The sequence below is a fragment of the Stenella coeruleoalba genome (genome assembly GCF_951394435.1).
Source record: "Stenella coeruleoalba genome assembly, chromosome: 7".
Taxonomy (NCBI): Eukaryota; Metazoa; Chordata; class Mammalia; order Artiodactyla; family Delphinidae; genus Stenella; species Stenella coeruleoalba.
In genome coordinates this window covers 67887150-67912851 of record NC_137153.1, presented here as the reverse complement: position 1 = coordinate 67912851, position 25702 = coordinate 67887150, and the positions used below count along the sequence as shown (strand labels likewise).

The window sequence follows — 25702 nt, the reverse complement described above, 5'->3', positions numbered from 1 at the left end:
AACTTGTGTAAAGTATTTCACAGGACAGGAAACCTGAAATTGAGTAATCCTAAGTGGCATGCTGACATCAGGAATCAACATTGCCCAGAGAGACTTTGTAGTTAAGACACTTGGAGAGGAGGTGAGGGCTGGGTGCACGGCACCTTAAGTGTAGAGATTGGCTTCCCAGCGAGTTTGCTGCAAGTGGCTGACAGCCGTGTGGCTGCCACAGTGCCCTTCACCCTCTTAGCTGGTCTCATGGCTGCTGCTTTCCCAGCCTTGGCTTCAGGGCAGCAGAAGGCCTGGCTGCTCGGGCAGCATGAGGCGGTGTCTAGAAATGTGTGTGGTCGTGGGGCATGGGGTTTGGCAGAACATTATGTGAAAAATGGAATGTATATTTTTCCTTGACACTTTTTTTTTTTTTTTTTTTTTGCTTTTAGAGATTTTTTTTCAGTTTGGCTACAGGGCCTTGTATAATCTTTTTAAGTCAGCAAACTCTGTGGAGACCATCAAGATGTGACTGGACATTTTTAAAAGTTCCTGTGTCCTTGACACACCCCCTCACCAAACATTAATTGCAGTGTCTTGTCTTCCAGAAACCTTGCCTAAAATTACACATCTCCTGGGAAAACAAAGTGGTCTGCTCTGAATGGAGCTTTACAGGAGTGGGACAAATTACAAAATTTTGTGTTTTGAGCCCTGGGGCTGGGACTTGCAGGACAGTCTTCCTCTGGATCACCTGCCCCCCCAGGACTTCCTGCAAGAGGGGCGGCCAGGGGCTTGGAAAGGGCAGCCTCCCTTCTTTCAGTGAGCTAGCGCAAGGGAGGAGGAGGGAGTTTCTTTTTGAAAGCTGTATCTATTTGGGACCCTTCTTGCCTTTAATCATTGTGGAAAGCTCTAGAAGCCCAAAGAGATGAAGGGCAAAGGCGGGAAGAAATAGGCGTGCTCCAGGACAGGCAAAATTATCATCCTGCGTTTGCATACAGTTAAGGGTAAAAAGGACAGAATCCACCGTCAGGATGATCATGGTGAGGGAACAGCTTATCCTAGTTGGATTCAAGAGCTTTGGAGACCATAATATCACACGTATTTTTATGTGCAATTAAAATCATAAAAATCTGCTTTCTGTAACCTCAGATTTCTAAAGAAAACCAGAAGCAAGACCCTCCTTGGTTTAAAGAAATGTATTTTTTCTGGCAGTTTGCATGTTTTGATTTGTATAAATAGCTTTTTAAATGTCTATTTACAGAGCACTGGGATTAAGCAGGATAGTGTTTTCTAGCAGTGTTGCTTTCAAACCCTTTCTGGAAAATAAGGGTCTTTCTGTTTTTCCCCTTTCCTCCTCTCTGTTTTACTGCAGGACGTGGCTGGTAATGGTTTTCTGTGTTACTTGAGAAAGTAAGTCTATATGTGTGAAATTCTTTGGGAAGGCCAGAGAGGTTTTTTTTCAGTAGAATAAAATAGTATTGGATAACATGCTGGTATGTGGAGAATCTGTTTCTTTTCAATTTGCGGAGTTTTAGGTGGTTTACAGGTAGTGATGGTGGTTCTCCTTGCCCCTGAAAAAGCTTAATTTTACAGTTTAAGGATGATGTATACTTTATTTGAAAGTAGGAGTATATATCAACGAGTGTCTTAATTAGCACTTTCAGAAATTGTTTATGATCAGAGACTGCGGTGACCGGAACTTTCTGCGTTCTGCCAGTGCACAGGTATTGGAGTCCAGCCTATCTGGATTTCAGTTCTGGCTCTACCTTGCAGCACTGGGAGACCATGGACAAGGTCTTTGGCATCTCCGAGCCTCAGTTTCATCCACAGAGAAAGTGAATGGTCCTGAAGTCATGGGCTTGTGAAGGTGGAGCGAGGCTTAAATGCAGTCGGGCACTTAGCTCTCCCAGCAGCGCGGTGTGCCTGGCAGAGCTCCATCAGTGCTGGGCGCACACGGACATCCAGACTCCTGTGAAGTTCACTTTGAACACCAGGAGGCCTGGTAAACTTGCTTTGGGTAACCTCAGGCCTGAAGTCGGCTGTAAACCGTCTGCTCATCTATCTAAATCTGTATCCACTAATTTTTATTTTTCTTAAAGATTTTTTAAATTTTTATTTATTTATTTATTGTTTTTTAAAATTTTTGGCTGTGTTGGGTCTTCGTAGCTGCACGTGGGCTTTCTCTAGCTGCAGCGAGCGGGGGCTAGTCTTTGTCGCAGCGCGTGGGCTTCTCATTGCGGTGGCTTCTCTTGTTGTGGAGCACAGGCTCTAGGCCCACAGACTTCAGTAGTTGTGGCTCGCGGGCTCTAGAGTGCAGGCTCAGTAGTTGTGGCGCACGGGCTTAGTTGCCCCACGGCATGTGGGATCTTCCCGGACCAGGGCTTGAACCCGTGTCCCCTGCATTGGCAGGCAGATTCTTAATCACTGCGCCATCGGGGAAGTCCCTGTATCCACTAATTTTTAAATTTATGACTAACTTCCTGCAGTTACATTACTAAACAAACTACACACATCTTATTTACTGTTCCTGAGAATTCTGTAAGTGGATGTTTATTTAACAACACTTAACAGTGTTCGCTGTGGGCCAGATGTTGTTTTACGTACTTTACAAACGCGAACTCTTTCAGGTTTCATGATAACCCCACAAGGGTGGTAAAGTTGTGAAGGCAGGTACACTCCATTTTACTGGTCAGCGGACTGAGACACAGAGTGGTCAAGTCGTGTGCCCAGGGTCACACAGTCAGCACCTGGGGTTCGGACTCTGACGTCTCATCCAGAGTGCACGCTTCCCTGACCCACTGTGCTGTTTAGTAAAAGCTGGGATTTCACACATGTTATTGGACTCCAGGCACCTCCCTGCCTGAGCCCAGGGTGCCCTGCTGTATCTTTTCAGAATCCTCGTTTCAAATTGTCATAAAATGATCTCCTTCTGTCTTTCATTGGAAGTCTAAAATAAACTACGTCACTTTGTTTTATTCTAGTTTTAATAAATGACCTCTTTTCACTTTTGTGACGTGCTGGGGAGCGAGAGCCCAGGGTCCTTGTCAAACGCGGACTGATCGGGGTAGTTGGCTCACCCAGTGTGTAGCACAGTGATGTGAAGATCAATGAGATGCTGCTCTTTGGGTTCAGTTGCCCAACTCCTCTCTGGGAGCAAGCACAGCACACGTCACCTTACATCTGGGAAATGGTTTAAATGCTGCAAAGCCCAGTCTCCTTTATTATGCTCTTTGAGCCGCAGGACATATTTGGCATATGGTAAAACAAGTGATATCCTTACTTTTCAGATGACAGAGAGGTCAGTCACCTGCTCATAGTGAGTTCTTGGCTGAACTTGGCCTGGTATCCATGTCTCCTGAGAGTGCAGCCAGCCTGGCTCTCTGTTTCCTGCTGCCTTTATAACGGAGTTTAATAACTTCATTCCTGGAGCAGAGATCAGCTGGTCTTTGGGAAAACAGCTCTTCGGCAGAAAAAGTACCACCGATATATTTAAAAGATGCCGTGTCGTGACTACAGGGAGCCCTGTTGAGCGCATTCTCTTCCCACCCCCAGATCTTCCATCCCCTCAATTTGCAGAGCAACTCCTTAGATCTGAGAAGTAGGTGACCCCAGTGTCCAGGTGGCTTGGTGGAGCAGGAGGTGGGGCCCGCTCTCATGGTTTGTTGTTGTAGAGCCACCAGAGAGAGCGCGTCGTGATCCCCGTCACCACCACGCTCTAGCAGGCTTCAGAGGGGGACCTGGTATGAGGGGCTGTATTTTAAGGGGCAGGGCCGGGCAACCTGGCAAGTTCCAGGCAGTTGAGATCCAACGGGCAGATGACTGTGAGCCCAGTGGCCTTCACCTGTTGACCAACAATGGTGGTGGGAACAACCCACTCTTGGAAAATACACAGGAAGAATTACCTCTGTGCTCCAGGATTCTCTGAAACCTGCTTGTCAGATGGACTGGAGGTGTTCAGGAAAAGTAGGTTGTTGGTGGTTTTTTGTTTTTTCATTTTTTAAAAGATATAAATCACTTTGTTCTGGGGGAAGAAAGCTCACTAAGGATACTTCTCTTAAGTCAGGAGTCCCAGTTGCCTAAAAGGGTTAGTCTGAGAATCTTCCAGTCACACTGTTGCGGGGCTTATCTGTAGAGGAGCAGAGCTGCCCTCGGTGTCCCGGGGGTGCCTCTTCTGCCTGGCTCTGTGGCTGGGGAGCTGTGTCTAGAAAGTGTGGGTCTACTGTATGGTGTTCGGAAGAGAAAGAAAGGGCAGCGGTGCCGCGTGGGGCTGTGGAAAAGGACACGGACCGGCCCTGGACCTGACTTTGTTCAACTGCATATAGATGTGGGTGAGTTTATTCTGTTTGGTTTTCATTTTCTTAAGGATACTGTTAGTATTTCATATCGCCTGAGGTTATTTCTCAGCTTCTGAGCATGGCTGCTTTACGCTATCCCAGCCACAGGAGACTTAGGGAGAATGGGGCTGGCGGTGGCGGGCATCATGAAATGTACCTTAACTCAGTCCTTACACAGTCTTCCTCAGACAGGCTGAAGAGTTGGCAGAACATTATGTAAAAAGTGGAACTGACTTTGCTTTTTCTAACGATTCCAAAGGCTACAAATACCCCAAAGCTGCAACTATGCAGACCTGCACACTCAAGCCTGTGTTTCTCCCCTCCTTCTCCAAGAGATCAGAGGCAGCCTGCGGCCTCTTAGGAATTCTGCCAGCTGGGGAAGGTGTCTGCTTTTTCCAGCACAGTTGAACGATTCAGGGTGAAGTATGAAGTAGGCTGGGGAGGCTCTGGAAGCAGAGCGTGCCTCGGGCCTGTATTAGAACCGAAGTAGCAGCGAGAGAGAACAGGCTGTTTCCTCCTTAGAATGCAGACAAGTGGGTGAGATGGCTGGCTTTTTCTGCGTTGCTGCCAGCCGGAAGCTATGCCCACAGATGTGGACTGTTTATCTATGGTTTTTTTTGATGTGTTTGTTTTCTTTCTTTCCTAGGGCAGGGTTAGGGAGGTTGTGAGGCTGGGACAGAGCAAAAACCTGAAAATTTCAATTGGTTAGTAAAATGAGAAAGCCAGCAGGGGAAGAATTGACTTCCCTTAATTGCTAAGAATGTTGAAGTCATTTCTCAGAAGTATCCCTGGGGCTTCCCTGGTGGCGCAGTGGTTGAGAGTCCGCCTGCCGATGCAGGGGACACGGGTTCGTGCCCCGGTCTGGGAAGATCCCACATGCTGTGGAGCGGCTAGGCCCGTGAGCCATGGCTGCTGAGGCTGCGCGTCTGGAGCCTGTGCTCCGCAACGGGAGAGTCCACAACAGTGAGAGGCCCGCGTACCGCAAAAAAAAAAAAAAAAAAAAAAGTATCCCTAAACCCTAACCTCCACATTCTGTTGGGTGCCCCATTCCTGAGTGCCTTATATATAGTGCCTAGCAGGTGTAATGGGTTAAGGTCATTGCCCTGGAGGTGCTTATATAATTTACCAAGAGCGGGGCCAGGGCAATTGTGAGACACTTACACATGAGCATTTCATTAGACTCCATAAGCAGAGCCAAGAATGCTATGGAAACCCAGAGGGGTTACTGGCTAGAGAAGGCTTCGTAGAATAGGTGGCAAATGGGACGTTATTTTAAAGATGGAGATGAAGTAGCACAATCCAAGGTGGAAGAGAGAGCAAAGAAGTGAGGAATTTTTCTGTGAGCATGCAGTCATCACCGGGACTCCTACTGTCCAGGCTAGTTACTGTTCCATCTCTTAGCCCATCTCGGGCAGACAGGATGCGGAATTGTTCAGACTTTCTTTTCCCCTTTTTGCTTTTTCCTCCTTTGACTAGATTAACTAGGATAAAGGGACAGGAGAAGGTGGAAGATGCGTTGCAGTAGGCTTTATACTTAGTTTGGTATATACTGTGTGAGGACGGGAGCCATGTATCAGTTCTTTTTTTTTTTTAACTTCACAAATAAAATAGTTATTTTAAACAACTTTATTGAGATATAATTCACATACCACACAGTTTACCTATTTAAAGTGTACAATTCAGTGGGTTTTTAGTATATTCACAAAGTTGTGTAAATGTAACTACAGTCTAATTTTAGAACATTTCCACCACCCCGGAAGGAAACCCTTTTGCCCATTCACAGGTGTTCCTGATTCCTCCCACTGCCCCCAGCCCTAGGCAACCCCTAATCTGCTTTCTGTCGCTGTAATAGATTTGCCTGTTCTGTCCAATTCATATAGACTCAAACAATATGTGGTTCTTTGTGACTGGCTTGTTTCACTTAGCAGAATGTTTTCAGGGTCCATCCATATTGTAGCATGTATTAGTACTTCATTCCTTTTTATGGCTGAATAATATTCCACTGTACAGATAAACCATCTTTTGTTTATCCATTCATCAATTGATGGCCATTTGAGTTGTTTGTACTTTTTGACTGTTATGAATAATGCTCTTATGAACATTTATGTACAAGTTTTTGTGTGGATGTATGTTTTCATTTTTCTTGTGTATATACCTTAGGGTGGAATTGCTGGATCATGTGGTAACTAACTCCTTGTGTAACATTTTGAGGAATTGCCAGACTGTTTTCCACAGTGGTGGTACCATTTTACATTTCTACCAGCAGTGTTTGAGGGTTCCAATTTCTCCTCACCCACACTTTTGTTATTATCTTTTTTTTTGATCATAGCCTTTCTGTTGGTTTTGATTTGTGTTTCCCTAGTAACTAATGATGTTGAGTATCTTTTCATGTGGTTATTGCTATGTGCATATCTTCTTTAGAGAAATGTCTATTCAGATCCTTTGCTCATTTTAAAATTAGGTTATTTGGTTTTTTATTATCGAGTTGTATGCGTTCTTTATATGTTCCAGATACCAGACCCTTATCAGATAAATGATTTGCAAATATTTTCTACCATTCTGGGGGTTGTCTTTCCACTTTCTTGATAGTGTCCAGAAAAGATGTTAATTTTGATGAAGTTCAGTTAATCCATTTTTTCTTTTATCACTCTGCTTTTGATGCTGTATCTAAGAAATCATTGCTTAACCCAAGATCATGAAGATTTAGTCCTGTGTTTTCTTCTTTGAGTTTCATAGCTTTAGCTCTTCCATGTAGGTCTTTGATCCGTTTTGAGTTAATTTTTGTGTGTGATGTGAGTAAAGGGTCCAGCTTCATTCTTTTGCGTGTGAAGCACCATTTGTTGAGATTATTCTTTCCTCTTTGAATTATCTTGGCACCTTTTTGAAAATGAGTTGACCACAAGTGTGTGGGCTTATTTCTTGACTCTCAATTCTGTTCCATTGATCTGCATGTCAGGATCAGTATTTTGAAAGCTCCTCAGGTGATTCCATGTACATTCTGTGTGAGAACTGTTTGTATGGTTTCATTGGGAGGCAGCACAACACAGGTTGCTGAACTACTTCATTAAAGACGTGCAGATCTCCTTAGGTAGGTTTATTCCTAGATATTTTATTCTTTTTGTTGCAATGGTAAATGGGAGTGTTTTCTTGAGTTCACTTTCAGATTTTTCATCATTAGTGTATAGGAATGCCAGAGATTACTGTGCATTAATTTTGTATCCTGCTACTTTACCAAATTCATTGATTAGCTCTAGTAGTTTTCTGGTAGCATCTTTAGGATTCTCTATGTATAGTATCATGTCATCTGCAAACAGTGAGTTTTACTTCTTCTTTTCCGATTTGGATTCCTTTTATTTCCTTTTCTTCTCTGATTGCTGTGACAAAGCGAGAGAGAGGCATGGACATATATACACTACCAAACATAAGATAGATGGCTAGTGGGAAGCAGCCGCATAGCACAGGGAGATCAGCTCGGTGCTTTGTGACCACCTGGAGGGGTGGGATAGGGAGGGTGGGAGGGAGGGAGACGCAGGAGGGAAGAGACATGGGAACATATGTATATGTATAACTGATTCACTTTGTTATAAAGCAGAAACTAACACACCAATGTAAAGCAATTATACCCCAATAAAGATGTTAAAAAAAAAAAAAGATATGCAGATCATCTGTTCTTAACTAAACCAGTCTTTCGCAAACTGGGCTGGTACGAATCACCAGGGAGGATTCTGGCCCCTGTGCCCTGCGGAGACACGGCTTGGTAAGGGGTGAGGAGGGGACATGTGGCCTGTGATTCTGGGCTCTTCCACATGGACACTTCCTCTCCACCAGTTGCCAATTGATTGAAACCTTCAGGAATCTGCTTGTTAAATGAACTCTCCAGATGGGTCGTATGGTCAGTCTCGCTGGGTTGATGCCGAATCTGCTAGGCCAGACCAGTACCATGGTCCTTCCACGGAATTGCTGTTCCCAAGGTACTCTTGGGGTGAAGCCATCGCTCTGTCTTAAGGAGGATGACAAGAAAGAGCCCCTTGAACCTCCTCTGCATGTTTACTGTGAGCACTTCCCTGGCCACCTTATTTAGTATTGCCTTCAGCCATATACACACAAATATTTTATACCTACGTTTCCTTCTCATCTGCCTTGTTTACTTTATTTAAATTTCTGACTATGGAGGAAGTATATATATATTTCAAGGATATAGATTGAAAGCTTCATGAGAGAAGGGATTTTTGGTTGACTGCAATATCTCCAGCATGAAGAACAGTGCCTGGCACGTAGTAGGCACTCAATAAATATTTGTTGAATGAATGAAAGGGCTGTCGAGATTGAACAATGGAGAGAGAGACTTCTCTCTTTCAGCATCAGCAGCAGTCACCCTGCTTGGTTTTAATCTCATGATACTGTGACTCATTAAAGCACGTGTTTCTCTCTCTGCATGAGCCTCGTGAAGATTAATGCCATATTCATGTCCACTCTAATGCATGTGTAGGACTAACCTCTAACCTTTTCCTTTCTTTTTTTTAATTTAATTTGTCTTACGTTGTGTGCATCTCTGCAAGCTGTTTAAAATCATCTTTGGAATCTGGCAGGCTGTAAATAAATGCTGTTTAATCAGCATTGATAGAAGTTCTTAATTTCAGTGATTCCTCCTGATCTGGGAAATTAAAAGCTTCAGCTCTAGGCTGGAGAAGAATTTTTTAAAAGCCGAATTCCTCTTTCATTTCTCCCTCCCTTTTTTAAATTTTTATTTTTATTTTTTAGGATAGAATTTTTGCGGCATTTGAAGAGCTTTTTCCAGATTATGTTTAAAATTGAAACCAAGCCATGTGGTGAAGAACTCAAGGGAGGGGATAAAGTGCTGATGACTTGTGTTGGCATTGGCTTCTCCAACCTCAGCAAGACCCTCAAGTGACACTGTCACAAGATGAAAGGCCCCAAGGCCTCTGGACACAGCAGAAGCTGCCAAGGAACCAAAGGGACCAAGTTCATCCAGGACAGGATGGCCTCTTATATTAAGGACTTAAAAATTTTTCCATTTAAAAATCATCAGCATATCCGAATAAAAGATGTTTCTCTATCTTGTGGTTTCCAGCCATTTCTCCAGGGCAGACATTCCTCAGGAGGCCTATTCTTGATGGGAACTCCCTTGGCTTACCTGGATGAAGAGTGTGCCTTCAGGATACAGTTGTGCTGCTAGAACAGCATCACAGCTGCATTTCAGCAATGCTTCCTCAGCCCACATCCTCAGGCTTCTGCCATATGGCTATTTTTCCAGACCTGTGGAGTTACTGTTGGTTCTGCAAGGACTGACCTCTCTGAACCTTGGTTTCTGTGTAGGGATTAAATGAGATAATATGGGTGGAAGCCCTTTATGAGTGGTGCAGTGTGATGCAAGTGTCAGAAATTGGTGTAGTAGACTATTTTATCCCTTGTCTTCTGAGTGGACTGCTATCTTGGAGACACACTGCTGCCCATCTGGTTCATTGTATGTGGATTTTGGGGAGGATGAGTGACTAGGGAGAGCAGGGATCTAACGGAAGTTATTGGATGTTTTCTACATCTCAAGTGTGCTATGTGTTTTCTCATTTTATTCCCACAATAGCCCAGTGATGTAGATTTTATTATCTCCACAAGAAAAATTTAAAAAGGGTATTTTGTTCTTTTGAAATTGATAATGTAAAGATAGTAGATCTCCTGATTTAAAAGATCTAAGTGTAATAGTGTCAGAGTCTAGAATTTCGCCCTACTTGCAAGCTAATAAGTTAGATGATTACTGTTTCATGGATGCTAGCAGAAAAAATGGATATCTCAGGTCAGAGACAAAGAACTTTATTAGTCAGAGCACAGCAAGCAGCATGAGCTTCATGTTTGTATTGGTTTCTTTCTCCCCAAGTCCCACACTGGTGATGTGTAGGGGCCGCAGGTAGATGCCATGCATGCCGGGGGTTTGCATCAGAGCCAAGGAACATGCACACTTGGGCACTCCATCTCTTACAGCAAGCCTGCTCTTTGTTCCAGATGGGGACATTACTTCACCTCTCAAGATTGCTTGCTATGAACACATGACGAGAAAGTGTTGTGGTAAAGGCCTCCCCAGCAAGAATGTGCAGGACCTGTGGTAGTTTCGTCTGCAACTAATAGAGGCTACATGTGGTGTGTGTAAGGGGTCAGAATTGGTAGAAGGAGAAATATCTGATTCTTTCTATTAGGATTCCAAATGGTGTTTTCCACCTAGAGTGGGCTTTTTTTTTTTTTTTTTTTTTTTTGCGGTACGCGGGCCTCTCACTGCTGTGGCCTCTCCCGTTGCAGAGCACAGGCTCCGGACATGCAGGCTCAGTGGCCATGGCTCACGGGCCTAGCCGCTCCGCGGCATGTGGGATCCTCCCGGACCGGGGCACAGAACCCGTGTCCCCTGCATCGGCAGGCGGACTCTCAACCACTGCGTCATCAGGGAAGCCCAGGGTGGGCTTTTGAAGTAAGGAAAGGTCTTTACCTCCCCAGTTCTCTTGCTCCCCTTTTCTTTTTCAGTAAAAGGGGTCCAGAAGGAGTCTGTGCTCTCGTGTCTGGGGGTGTGGGAGGATGCGGAGGTGAAGGGCTAACACTGAGGGAGGTCAGGCCATTTTGAACTGTGGCTCTCTACTTACTGAGAGCTCTACGTAGTGTGTTAGATTTCTGTTGCTGTGTAACAAATTACCACAGACTTAGCAACTTAAAAGAATACCATTTATCATCTCACAGTTCTGTAGGTCAGAGGTCTTGGTAGGCTTGCTTGGGTTCTCTGGCTAGGGCCTCAGAAGGCTGATGTCAGGGTGTTAGCCAGACTGGGCTCTGGGCAAGAATATGCTTCCAACCGCATTCGGGTTGTTGGCAGAATTCAGGTGGTGGGACTGGGGTCCCTGCTTCTGGCTGTCAGCTGGGGACAATTCTCAGCTTATAGAGCCTGCCTGCATTCCTTGCAACTTGGTTCCCTCCATCTTTAAGCCAACAACAATGCACTGAATCCTTCTGTGGCATTGAATCCTTCTCATGCTTGAATCTGACTTCTTGTGATACCAGGGTAATCTCCTTATCTTAAGGTCATCTGATTACAGCAGTACCTAGATTAGTGTTTGAATAGCCAGGGCCCAGATTCTTGGACATCTGAGAATTCTGCCTGCCACACATACTGCAATTTTATTTACTGCTGCTGTCATTTGAATCCAGATCTGCCCATGCTCAGATACAGAACTAAGGGACCACGTGGCTTTGGCTGTGTCCTGCAGGGGCTTCCTGTCCCTCGGGACAAGCTCTGGAAATGGTACTGTTGGTCAGTTTAGGGTGGCATGTAGACTCCAGGCAGATCATTGCAAGCAGTAGAAGGGACGTGTGCCCCTCTCTGCTCTAAACACGGAAGTGTCCCAGCCCTCATCTGGCACAGCTACTTCTGGAGTGGTAGTGGTGACGCTATTGCCAATAGGAGGACAAATTTAATATTTATTTAAACAGCCTACTGCCAGCCCCTTCTCCGGTGCCCAAGAGAAGCAATTGCACTCCTTGGGCAGAAGTTGCTGGTGCATCTTAGTGACATTCCGCTCCTTCATTCTCTGCCTTATTCTTAGCTTAGCTCCTGATTGGTTCAGCTACCCCTGGTGCAGTTTGATGGGAGATTCCAGCATTTTGGACTTGGCTTTCTATCTTGACCTGTCTACTCCTCTCTGCTGACAGAGACAGACCACTCTGAGTTCAGCGAGACTAGTGATTTTTTTTTTTTTTAAGGCATATACATCTGTGATGTTTTGGGGCTCGTGGCCGAATCACAGCCTTTGCCTTCCTGTCATGTACCAGGCCCTGCTTCTGTCTTTCACCGTCCTTCTGTGTGAACACCAGCCAGCCTCCCTCCATCATGATTATTTACCATCTTCATCAAGACAGTTGATAAGGGTAGGGGGAAGCTGGGGTATTGCAACATGACGTGCTGATGGGGAAAGAGCAGTAGGAGGCACTGCTGATATCCACGTTGCCCTCAGAGGGCAGCTGAACCTCGTGGTTTGTTTGTTTGTCTTAATCTTTTCTGATAAAAAGTGGTGAAGGACATCACTGATTACAGACCCAACCAAAAAGCCCCAAAACTTAGGTTACACCGTGGTGCCTGTCCTCACTGTCATGCTAGGATGAAAGATCGTGAGGTGGCCATTCCGCTAGGTCTGTTGTGTCTGGAGGCTCCTAGGTGAGGCCAGTGCTGGCAGTTAGCTTCGTGGTGACCGAGCGGAAGTGTTGAGGGTGTTAAAAGGCAGGGAAGGAAGTAGCAGATTGGAGTAGAGGAGGCCTGTGGAAGTGGACAAAATTGAAGGTAGATAGAGAAAAGGAAACACCAGGAAACTAAGGGATTGCTTCAGTTTTAACCATGCCCAAGGTCGGGGTGGGATTCACCTGGGTGAGGTGAGGGGACCAAGGCAGGGTGCTGAAGTGGATTTTTCCAGGGTATTGGTCACAGTGGGAGGATTAGAATGTGGCGTTCCACTGACTTTACCTGTTGGTGTTTTGCTGGAGACGTGTGGATGTGCCGGTGGGCAATTTTAGCCAGTCTGTGGTGAATGGGAAAGCAGCACCGCAGCCTGTGTGCCCAGCCTGGACCTCTGTTATTCCTCACCTGACTCCAGAATAGGGGAGAAGTAACTTGCATTTAGTCAGAGTTTCCATGTTTAGACCACCTGGCCGGTTCTTTAGAAGTGACTAACAGTTAATAGGAATGTCAATAGGCAAGCCAGGTCTTTCTGTACTCTAGCTGGCTAGGTCTAAGAAGCCATGTGAGGGACTTCCCTGGTGGTCCAGTGGCTAAGACTCCACACTCCCCATGCAGGGGGCCCGGGTTCGATCCCTGGTCAGGGAACAAGATCCCACATGCCGTAAGTGAAGATCCCGCATGCCGCAAGTGAAGATCCCGCATGCCGCAACTAAGACCCAGTGCAGCCAAATAAATAAATAAGTAAATAAATAAACACTAAAAAAAAAAGAAGAAGCCATTTGAGTGGGACAATTTATCAGTGTTTGGCATCTTGGATGGACCAGGGCAGAGTTTTTTTCACACATGCGCCACTTCCTCTCTTCCTGGTTCTTCTGATACTGGTGGCTCTGGATGTGGATCCTGCTCTGCTGACACCCTTCTGTTGAGTCTGCAGGGGAGGTGATGGTGACCTCACGAGCTAAGTAGCCCAGCTTGCTTTCTGGCCCAGTTCAGCTACTAACCAGCTGTGATGGGATAAGTAATTCACCTCCCCACACTTGGTTTCCTCTGGGAAATCAGGGTGGATGTGTGAGATGGTGCCCCACAAAACAGAAAGATGTGCACCATTGCCTCCTCCTCCCCTATCATTATATGTGTTTACTTGGGGTGGCAGATAGGTTAGTTGGCATGAGTATTTTTATTTTAAACATCAAGATGTTTCTGAGGTCTCAGGACACTCTTTATTTGTGTGTTTCTTCCCTGTTCCCAACCCTCTTAAAGAGCTTTACTTCAAAAATTTCAGATTGATTAATTTGTTAATAATTTCTGCTGCGATTTGGGAAATCATATATTCAAACTGATGAAGGCAGGTGAATTTCTAGAAATTAGAGACCAACTTAAATGAACAAGCCCAGCAGTGACACGTGTGGCAACTTCACGTGTCTACTCTGTGAATACCCTGTCACCACGGCCGTGAGGGTGCTGGGCCTGCTGCCGGACTCATTGGTGGCTGTTTGGGTAACTGGTCTTGTCTTGGGAGTAGATGCTGCCCCAAAGGAAGGGGAATGGCAGAGGCAGCTTCCTGTTCCTGCTGCATCTGTGGATGGCAGGACACTCCTGAAGACATCTCTTTATAGTCTTCAAGGGAAGATATTGGTGGGGATTGCGTATTTGGAAATGGTGCCTGGCTTGCTGCTTGCAGGGATCCAATTTCAGATCATGACAACTGACCTCAGGTGGTTTTAAATGCTGAGTGTACTTGGCTCCCATACTTCCTGCATTCTCTCTCCGTGCTCTGTTTCCACCTCTCTGCTATTTTACCCGTTAGGCAATTAAAGGCATTGTGCCTAAGATCTGTAAGTTTTGAAGAACCAATGGAAAGGCTTGCAAAAAAAAAAAAAAAAAAAAAAAAAATACTGGCTCCAAATTATGCAAAAAAAGAGCAAAAATAATTAAATATCCACAAAATGAAACATTTCCAAACTTAAAACGTTGAGAACAATATAGTTGAGAGTTTCTTCACAAGTATTCCCAAGCACATGCAATGATTGCAAGGAATCATTGCTAATCGTATATTAAATGGGTTGCTGGTCAACCGAGCAATTTAAAAGGCAAAATTATAAAGAGCCTTTCAGAAATTTGGCACGTGGCTACATTTTAGTACGTGTGGTTTGGTGACGCTGTCGTAAGAGGCCTAGAAAGTAAAACCACGTAAGCCCTCCCCGCCCCGTGAGCCACCTCTACAATCTTAGCGCCTCAGCAGTTCCTGAGGGACCCGCCCCGACGGGCACCCCCCCCCCCCACTGTACGTTCTCATGCACCCCTGAGTGCCTCCCCTGTCTTCACACTTCACACACTCAGTTGTTGCTTAATTCTCCTCTGTGTTAACCTGTTACGGTGTGGAGCGGATTGATCTTTTAAAGTTTGGTGTGACTATGATTTTAAAGTTATTTTTGAAAACCTTTATTTAAAAAAAAGATGAATTCAGTCATTTGTGAGGAAAGATTTTGGTTTCTTGAGTTTCACGCGAGCACTGCAGAAGTAACACAGGCTTAGCAGTGAGACCTATGTTTGCATCTTAGCTGAGTTGGTAGACACGTGGCATCAGGCCATGTATGTATTAAATGGATTCCTTCTAGCTGTTAACCCCCTGATGAGGATTCAAAGCAGTCTTTTACCTAACAGGTTAATGTCTCCATGAGTCATAGGGTTTACCTTTACATCTGGTACTTGGATGGACTCAGTCAGAAGACCAGAGGAAAGATACGGCACCTGTACATGGGTTGGGGTCAGACTGCCCCATGACAGATGTTACAGAGTTAAAAAGAGGCCTACAGGCATCTCTGTGAAGTTCTCCGTGTTCCAACAGGACCCATCTAGTCAGGGTGAAGTGAGCAGTCAGGTGGCCTCAGGGCTGTCAGAGCCTAGAGCTTCTGTGTCCGCCAAACCAAACTGAGGAGCTCCAGTGTCATCAGGCCACAGTGTAGCCTATGACTACCATGTAAGCAACTGCATGTCATCAGAATTCAACTGTCTCCCATCTCCCAGTTCTGCTTTCAGTGTCTCCCTTCTCCAGCAGGCATTCTCTTTAATATTCAATTTTCTCAGCAACCCTCGTGGACAGATTCTCTCTACCCAATATTTTTTTTTAAAAAATCCCCCAGAATTGTGTCTCCCTCTGTTGACTCCAGAATGCTTTGATTGACCAGATCTGGGTCCTGTTCCCATCCCTGGAGTGGTAGGGATGTCGGCCTCACGCAAATTGTGTGGATTGAGGGGAGCAGGAAAAGTGATTCCCAAAGGAAAATCTGAATGCTTTTACAAAGAAGAGAATGGACACTGGGAAGGCAGAGATGAAGTTGTCCGCTATAGACTACATAACCTAATTCGCTGAATACTCTTGAAAGGATATCCTACAAAATCTTCCGGGATTATGGTATAGACTCGGGTGGACAAGGATGAATTCAGTTCAACACATGTTGCCTGACAAAGGCAAGACTGTTGTACCCAGAAGGCCAAAGTTAATATGGACACTGGGCAAAAGTTTATCATTTTAGCCAGTGGGCTAGAAGGGGGAGCATACCCAGGATGATAACACAGAGGGAGGAGAAGTGGCAGTGACCAGTTGGGTGTGGGAGCACCAAGTGGGTTGTGGACCAGGAGGAAAGGTAAGGGCCAGCCTAAAGGAAAGAGGGGTCCCCGTGCAATGTCCATTGATTGTGGTTCTGTCTTTCTCAGCCTCTGGAAAGACAGATTCAGGAGTGGGGAGGAAGATCAGGACTTTTTTTCCATTGCCAGGAATACAAGAATTAAAATGATGACAACGACAATGACGTAAAAAGCTACCCCTGGAAGAGCACTGAAGACATATATAAGGGATGACAGGGATTAGGATGGGGACATGATAGGTATTTCTATTATTTTCAAATAATTTGCACTATTTTGTTTTCATAGTTATATACCTGTTTCTATGTGTGTATATGTTTACTTATATTAAGAATCTCAGGTACAACTCCTGTGATCTTCCATCAGCTCCAAGGCAAATAAAGATCAAGCATCCCCTTTGTCCCATACCTCTGCACCTTCCCTTAAAGAAACACACACACGCACACACACACACACACACAACTTACCTGTGATGTGACTGGGGCCTGTGAAAGGAAGTGCCGCAGATGGAGAGGAATCTCAAGTCCAAGGCCTGCTCGTGATGCTACCTAAGTGGCTTACTTGTACCTTGCCTCGCTTCAGGATTCTGGGTCAGAGCACTATGCTTCACCTCCAAATTAGATCACATTAGGTCTGCTGTAGTGCTTCCCAGAGCATGTTCTGTGGTACACTATCATCATGGGATGCTTTCCCTGAAAAGCACTTAGTAGAGGTGTAGACAGTGCTGCAGTCTCCAGCCCAGGTTTGGAGGTCACAACGTGCACTAACATAGCAGAAGCTCTGAGAAGTCCTGTAGCTGAAATTCTTCTCTTTAGCCTACTGCTTTTCAAACTGAGTTGAGCATAGACCTTTCCATACCCTACCCGCCCCCCACACAAGTATTACATGTAGTGCCCTTATTCTGCAGATCATACTTTGGGGGTACTTGCTCTAGTAGGATTTTTTAGGAAAGTATAAACTCTTCCGTTGTTGATGGGAGTATTTGTAAGAAGCCGAGCAGTTGTAGGGAACCTGGTGGCTAACCCTTCCCCCGCCTTACAGCACCAACACGCACACACAGAAGCTCCAAATCGCTGGCTCCACCCAGTCCCATACCATCTTCCCTTCTTGTCTGGGCTTCTGGGAATTACAGTGGTCAGGTATGTGGTTAGGCTGGGATTTTTTTGTGTGTCGTGTGATAAATTACAGTGTCTCCAGTTTCTTGAGAGTCACACTGACTGTTCTTTCCTTCTTGGCTCAGAACCTTAACATGTTAGTAGAACCCACTTGAGCTCTCAGCAAGAAGGGGTCAGAAAATGTGTATAGAAGTTCTACTGACTTGGGGGTTCAGGGAGAGGGCCAGAGCCTTGTGGAGGCCTAGCCCAAGTCTTGGTAATAGGGAGAAACCCTTAGGAAGTGAGCACCATGGAGAAAAGGTTGGCCGTACTGTTAGGCCAAGCCTGAGCCCCAAACACCTGGATTTTCAGAACTCTGACCTGGGCACCTCTTGTCAGCAGCTGTCACCAAGATGTGAAGACAGGGCCCTCAAGGCAGTGAACCTGGGAATGGGGAGAGGAATTGGGCTTTTTAAATGGGCATTTTAAAAGATACATTGCACTTAAAACAAACCCCTACCGGCCCTGCTCCTCTGCTGATGGGCTTTCCAGGAAAGAGCCTGAGTGGATACTCTGAATGTCTATAAAATTTAGAACTTAAGTGGGTGCTTTTTAAAGCTGTTGATGCTGTATGTCAAGGAAAAGCTTTTGCAGCTCTTAACAACCTGAGTGGGTACTATTTGCAGTTCTGAGGTTTGTCTTTTGGGAGTTCGGAAGGTGAAATAGCAGCAAAGGTTCGGTCAGAGCCCTGAACGTGACCCAGGTTAGGAAAGAACAAAACTTGAACTCCTGTTCACCCACCTGAGAAGAAGAAGAGTGCAAACGGGAGTTGGAAAACAACCAAACCTCTGATGGAGGGCGTGAGTGGGGAGTACCTTAGTTAACACTAGCAAGAAAACAGCCTTGGTACAACAGGGAGGGCTGCTGGGAGAACAGCAGGGGTCAGTCCCTCAGGGGCTGTCCTACTTGTCTCATCTGTTTGCTCCTGAACTGAGGGGACTGAACACCAAATTCCTAATACCACTTGTATATTCTTGTGCGACTCCTTTACCAGATGTTAAGAACTACTGCTATTATGAATAATTTACAAATTCATGTTAAAGCAACACTGAATTCATACTTACTCCATGAAGTGCTTTCTCAATCAACAAATTCTATCTTGTAGAAACAGGTCTGCCTGTGAAAATTTTAGATGTTTAAAAGAGGTCCTCATACTTTCTTGAAAAGTGTGGAATGACTGTTATATTGTGTGTAATTATTTTCTGCCCAGTAGTGGTCTCCTGTTGGTTACCTACTTGGTCATGTGATTGTTCTGGAATGTTCTGGAATGTTTGAACTTCTTGGCACAAACCTTGGCTGTCTGCTTGTGTCTGGGGGAGGGGTAGGTTAGGAGAGAGAGGCAGAGGGAAGACTGGAGGCCAGTTCAGTTGTTGAGCTATTCTCAATAATCATTCAAAGAGATGAAGTTCCATTTGGCATCACAATCTGCTGGTAACTAAAATGTTTCCAAGCTCAGCCTCCTTGCTTCGAGATAAAGAAAGTGCTGCTTTCTTCCCTCAGAATGTTTTCTTCCACAAAGTAGCAGCCTTCCAAGGTGGCAAGTGTTCAGATTTCCTTGACTCACAATTGTCGCTCCTTTATGGATTTCAAAACACTTCCACGAACGTTATCTCATTTCATCCTCACAGGCACATATATTTAGGCTTAAAGACGCTATGAGACTTACTAATCAAGTTCACATGGTTAGTGGAGAAACTGGAACACGAACACAAAGCTTTTGGTTCCATTAGCTCCAAACCATGACATACATGTGTCTCTAGCAGGTCATACCTCTATGCCCTTTCAAATGGGTATTCTTAAATATTTGTCCAGATTTAGAGTTGAAGAGATAACAGAAATAACTCCTGTGAAGAAAGGGTAGAAAAGCAGAATGCTAGAGGTAGCATCCCAGTTTTTTACATCTCAGCAAAACTAAAGCCCTGCTTTATCATCTTTGCAGCTCAAGCATTCCCCTTGGAAGTTATATTAGTCAGGATTTTTTTTTTTTTTTTTTTTTTTAGCATAAGGGACTGAAAACAAGTAGGTTTAAGGAAAAAATGGGAATGTATTGATCATTTAAAGATAAAGTCCAGGGAAGTATCTCACTTTGGGCATAGCTGGATCCATGGGCTTGAATGATGTCATCACTTTTGCTCCATATCTCTGTTCTTTTTCCCCTTATTTCATTCTCCACTAGGGTCTTCTCACTGACGGTGGCAAGAGGCTGTCATTTCTTGGCTTACATCCTATCCTTTCAGCAGCCCCAACAGAAAGAATCTCCCTAACAGTTCCCAGCAGTGTCCCCAAAGAGGTGATCATCATGGAATTGACTTGGGTCACTTGCCCAACCAGAAATCACTTACTATATATAACCAGGGGGATTTGCTGCTCTTATTGGCCATGCTTGGGTCGCATGCCAGTTCCTACAGCCAGATGGCATCAAGCCATGTGGGAGTCAAGCTCCCAAACCATTTGCACTGAGAGTGGGGGAGGTGATTCCCCAAGGAAAATATTGCTTCTGGTGCCAAAAGACAAGAAGATGGATACTGGGCAGACCAAGGCAAATATGTACTATAGAAACATTCTCCCGGCCCCTTTAAGACCCGGCAGCTTTTCGGTATAGTCCTTTAAACAACATTCAGGATGCTCCCTAAGCAGAGTGCTGATCAATACAATTTTCTGATTAGTACCCTGGGCATAATTAGATTAGTACCCTGGGCATCTTACCAACTGGATTCCTCTTATTCCACCTCTGTCTTTACCAGGTGAGGAAGTTGGAGAGCAGAGGGACTTGGCCAGGACAGGGCAGAGTTTTGATCAGATCCTGGCCCTAGACCATTGCCTGCTGGAACTAGCAAGCACCGCTGGCTCTGCCACTTGGGCAGCCCAGCAGAATAGCTTCCTTTGTCCCACAACCCACCTGGGTTCTGCTAGGACCTGAGGTTGGTGTGGGTTGTAGCTGTTTGAAGAGATATACAGACTTAGAAATTAAGCCATCCTGGCCTGAGGTAATCACAGCCTACTTAAGGCTCTGCAGTGGGTGGGTCAGTGTGCTCACTGCACTGGACTCTTTCTATCATTCAAAATATGTGCATTGATTTAGTTAAAAGAGCATGTTTAAGAGTCCCCCAACAGAAACCACGTGGGAGGAAACATGCTAGGTGTTACTAGGAGTAGCCTAGGCTTGTAAGATTGGGGAGGGGACTTCCACTTTTTGCTCTATCTCTTCTCTGTTGTCAAAGTGGTTTAGGAGGAGGCACCAAGCCATAGTAGGACATCTGGGGGAATCCCTTTTGGCCCTGAACACAAGGTTTGAGGAAAACTGGCAAAGTACCACTGATGGGAACTGGGTGGGACCTGGGGGTTGGAGAGAAGACTCGGGACCCAAACATGAGTCTGTCAAAGACCCAGAAAAGTGAAGGTCTTCAAAGGATAAGGACTTTCCGTGGCACTGACCCTGCTAGGAAATGTACTTGGTCCACTGGACCTAACACTGTCAAGACCCTCTTGGCCGGTGGGCATGATGATCATTGCCCCACCAGCCTGGCCTCCCTCCTTCTGGGCAATTTACAAGGTATAAGAGAAAGATAATTGCTAAGCCAGCCACACCCAGATTTTGACCTAAAAGGGAATTGCCTAGCTTCTTGGTAAGACTTTACTCCCAATGACTTTAGACTTGTTCCTGTCCTCATATGTGTCCTGAAATGATAAAGATTTGCCATTGCTGAGGACATCAGATATCTAGCATAAAAAGTATAAATCCTATAGGCAACAGAAGGTTTCCTAAATATTTATAACACAGGGCTTCTCTGTTGAAATAAGGATCTCACCTTCACAGATGATTACTTTGGGAAGATCCTGTTCATTTACATAAGCAGGGGAGCCCTTCACACCATTGCCTGAGAGTGTCTGGTGGCTCCAGCTATATTTGGGACTTCTTGCTCTTCTCTCCCTCTGATGATTGCTTCTCAAAAAGGGCCTGGTTCTATCCCCATCTTTACCTCATCCTTCTGTTGTACCAAGTGAAACCTGCAGAGGCCAGACTGGCAGTGGCCATGGATGTATCCTTTTGAATCACTTGTACATCTAAGGATGCTGGTAATTCTGGACCACTGAGTTTTTTCTTATAGAGTCTACAGGAAAGAAAGAGGTGGCAAAGGGGGATAAAACTGAGTCATTTTTTTCTTTCCTGTTTCGTCTTATCAACTGTAAGCAAACCCTTTAGCAAAACACAGAAGAGATGTACCTGGAGTAAAGTGAAACTCTAAACTTTCATGGGGTGGGCACTAGAAGGAGATGCCCGGATGGGTGGGGGTGGGGCACAGGGGTTTGAAAGCAAGCTGGGGACAGAGCAGCTGGTCAAACCGCTACTGTGCCCCTTGGGGTCTTTTGATTAAATTTTCACTGGGCCTACGTTGGTGCATGGCATGATGTGGGAGTGGATTGTCTTTAAGGATAATTCCACCTTCAAGATTTGGCACACTTTTAAGTGGTATATCCAAAACTGAAAGCAATGCAAAAAAAAAAAAAAAAAATCCCAGATCCAGGATTTTACTTCTGCTCCCCAAGACAATCTCCATTGAAGAACCATCTCTGGTGGCCTTGGAGACACCAGCCTTTCTCAAGCTGGTGAAGAACTTGGTGTGGTGTGATCCTCTCCCATAGCGCCCTCATCCCTACGCCCAGAGATTTCTAAAAGCTGGGGGCTCAGGTTGGGCTCACAGGTGAGTGAAGAGAAGAGTGCGAGCTGGACAGGGCCGCTGAGGCATGGACAGGTCTGGGGTGGAGTAAGGGAAAGAGAGAAGAGGCTGCTGGTCACTGACAGTGCCTGGGAGAGACATTCTCTGCATTGTGCAGAGAACCTGACCTGTACTCAGTTACTGCCTGTGGGATCTCAAGTCACCAAAACCCATTTGAACTAAAGGGCAAGAACAGCTTTATCTGCTCCTTAGAGCTGACCTCACTTGAATACTAAATCAATAGATGACAATTGAATGGAGCTGTTGCTGGGAATCAAGTATCTGACATCTCCTAGGAGGAGTTTTTTTTTTCCTAAAGCCACAACTTGCTCCTTGTTGTTCTTTAGGTTATTCTCTTTCAGTAGGAAGGTGGCTTCCCCACCCTCTCCCCTCCATGCTCCCACCCTTTGATGAGGCTTGAAGATGCACTCAACAGCTGCTCCCACAGTTAGCTGGAAGGGCCCATAGTGTCCAGGTCAGGGGGTCCTCTCAACTTGTAGAGTGAGGACTTAGCAAATGAGGGAGGAGATTATTGTCTTTTCAGAAGCAAACCTCTAGAGGAGAAGTATTTTGATACCAGTTCATCTTCTGAATCTCTCTCCAGCTCTCTGAGACTCCACCTCCAGTGGAGCCATGTGGCTCTCAGCGTGGTGCCTTTCATCTCCATCTTCCGTTAGTTTGCTGTGGAGAACAGGCAGTCAAGCTGGGTCTTCTCTCTGTTTGTCTCTCCTAGAGACAGAGATGCCAGGTTTCGTACTTGCTTCAATTCTTGTCTGGCCTTCCACTCCTCTCCCTTTCTTGTGCCCTGGGAGGTAGTGTTGGATTATGGGGCTGGCTGTTGGGAATAGAGAAGGACAAGCCCCATGTTCTCCAGGATGGTTACCAGACACACTGCCCAGGCAAAGTCTGGGAATGGGGCCTTGGGTACCAGCTGTTGTGGGTGCCTGGCTCGCTGCTGGCTCTGCCAAGGCACGTGGTTCTCATCGTCTCTGTATTCCCACCCTGCAGCCAGTCAATGAACGCCCTCTTCCTCAGATGCTTGTGTCCCTCGAAACTGGGCTCTGAACCCAATTCCACTGGAGATGAACCTAGGCCACCCTATCAGAATTTTCATCTAGCCTTTCAGTTTCCCTAGAGCAAAAGGAAACTGAGAGGGGAGTAGTGGAATAGGAAGGTGGTCTAAGGACAGTTGTTCTGACCTAAATAAAATTACAACCTTGATGGGAGGCAGCGAGTGCAGCACCTTCTGTACCTGCAACCATCAACCAAACAGTGCGTCATGGTTTGGGGACTGGCTTAGTTTCCTAGGGCTGCTGCAACAAAGTAGCACAAATTAGGTGGCTTAAAATAACAGAAACTTATTGCCAACCAATAACCAATCTTATTGGCAGATTTGGTTCCTTCTGAGAGCTCTGAGGGGAGAATCCGTTCCATGCCTCTCTCCTAGCTCTGGTGGCCCTAGGCATTCCTCAGCTTGTAGATGCATCACTCCAATCCTCCATCTTCACATGATGTGCTCTCTGGGTTTCTGTCTTCACATGGCCATCTTATAAGGACACCAGTCATAATGGATTCAGGGCCCACCCTACTGCAGTGTGACCACATCTTAACCGATTACATCTTCAGTGACTGTAATACCAGATAAGGTCACATTCTGAGGTGCTGGAGTAGGACTTCAACATATCTTTTTTTGGGGGGGTTGTTGGGGAGAACACAGTTCAACCTATAACAGAAACCAAAGACTGATGGATCTGCAGCAAGTGGACTGGAAGGAGTTATGGGGTTGGGAGCTCCTGCCAAAATAATGGTCTTTTTAATTCTATAGGCACAGTTTTCTAAACTCCAAGACTTCATAAAACCTTGTATTTGCTTATATTGCTCCTTTAGTTAGGATTTTGGAGGCAAGTTAATAGAAATGAACTTACATGGGTTAGGGCTGTTTGGATTGCAAGTGATGGAAACCCGATTCTAGTTGGCTTACACAAAGAAATAAATGTATTGACTTACATAACCAGAAAATCGAGGAATGGATCTGGCTTTAGTCAGGATAGAATCTAAGGTTCAGTGTTTCAGAGGTCCCTCTCTCTCTCTCTCTCTCTCTCTCTCGCTCTCTCTCTCTCTCTCTGTCTCTCTCCCCCCCCGCCCCTTCATCTCTTGGGTTTGGCTTGTTTCTGCTGGGTGTCATTCTGCAGGCAGGGCCTCTTCACAAAGAAGGTAAAATGGTGGCTGAGTCCCAAATGCACATCATCTCGGTTTAGCCACCTCAGCAGAAAGAATTTCTCTTTCCAACTCCCTGTATCAATCCTGGGGAAGACATTGATTGGCCTTCCTTGGGTCATGTGCCCATACACCAACCAATCATTGTGGTCAGGCAGATAGGGTGACTTGATTGGCCACCCTACATCATGTGCTCACCCTTGAGGGGAGTATCCATGATGGTTTATCCTACTGGAACCTCATGAAAATTGGGGGAGGAATTCCCCAGGGAAGTCCAAAGAGAGGGGTGGGGAAACACATTGTTAGACAAACACAATACCTGCTACAATCCACTATATAATTCAAGCTAGCTTAAAGGAAAAAGGGAATTTATTAAAAGGATATAAAGGTGTCTTATGGAATGCAAGGGAAGGCATATAGCTGGCCTTAGGGCCAGGACCCAGGCAGCTTCATTCTGCCAATATATTTCATTTTTCTCTCTCTGAAGTCCTCCTTTCTTTGCTTAGTCTACCCAGTGGGAAGAAAGTGGTTTCCCTACAACCTCCCAGTTTTTATCTCCTTCATTCCAGGAGCTAGCCTAGTTTAAAATTCCCAAGGAATAAAATCTGTTTGGCCCAGCTTGAGTCAATTTCCACCCTCAAACCAATCAATGATGCTCTGGGGGTTGGGGGTTGGGGGGAGGTCATACCCTAGAAACATAGTATACACAGAGGAAAAAGGTCCAGTAAATTCCCAACATATGTCAGTTAATCTTTGAAGAGTATACGAGGTCCCTAGAATCATCCTAAAGATCATTTATTCTAAGACTCATTTTGCAGATGAAGAAATGGAAGCCCCAAAAGGTTAAAGACTCAAGATGTCATACATACACACGGAAGCCAGATAATGACTTGGCTAGATCGTGACTAGTGCGCAGGTCCCAGAATTTCCATTCCAAGTTTTTCTACAACATCATGTTTAGGCTTAATAAGTCCCATCATTCTAGTCCATAGAGAAAAGTGAGAACAACAAATAAAACCGAAGAGGCACACAAAACACTGGCAAACAGGAACCTTGCCTTGCTTCTTCAGAGTCCTTGCTCTTGCTGTTCCCTCTGCCTGCACCTCTCACATCCGACCCTTGGCTTACTTGATTCCTACCCATCTTTCAAAACTCTGCTCAACCATGACTTGCAGACGGATATTCTCTTGACCTCTCAAACCCGGTCAGTTCCTACCCTATTTTATGTTTTCGTAGTACTTCTGTTCAGTCCTTCTTTTGTCATTGAATTGTTAGGAAGGTTTGTATAATTTTTTCAGTGGGTGCCTGCCCTTGAGTTACAGGTGCTACAGGAACCAAGACTATGTAATACCCTGTGTTCAGCACAACGCTTCAATGGTAGGTGTGTGATGAATATTCTTCAGGAAAACCATAAAGAATGAGAAGAGAAAAACAAGAAAAAGG

The 25702-nt window shown here is 45.4% G+C and overlaps 1 protein-coding gene across 5 annotated transcripts in view; it reads left to right on the top strand.

The window, feature by feature from the left end:
• The window catches only part of LOC307188493 (tyrosine-protein kinase JAK2), a 381641-nt gene that overhangs the window by 77195 nt on the left and 278744 nt on the right, over window positions 1–25702 (top strand). The window contains exon 9 of one of the 5 annotated variants that reach the window (XM_079925668.1): window positions 9063–11712. The exons of the other annotated variants lie outside the window; for them this stretch is intronic. Within the exon in view, the coding sequence (XP_079781794.1) occupies window positions 9063–9213 (151 nt within the window). The 3' untranslated portion in view covers window positions 9214–11712. Of the gene's footprint in view, window positions 1–9062; window positions 11713–25702 lie in introns of those variants that run through there. 5 annotated transcript variants of the gene reach the window in all.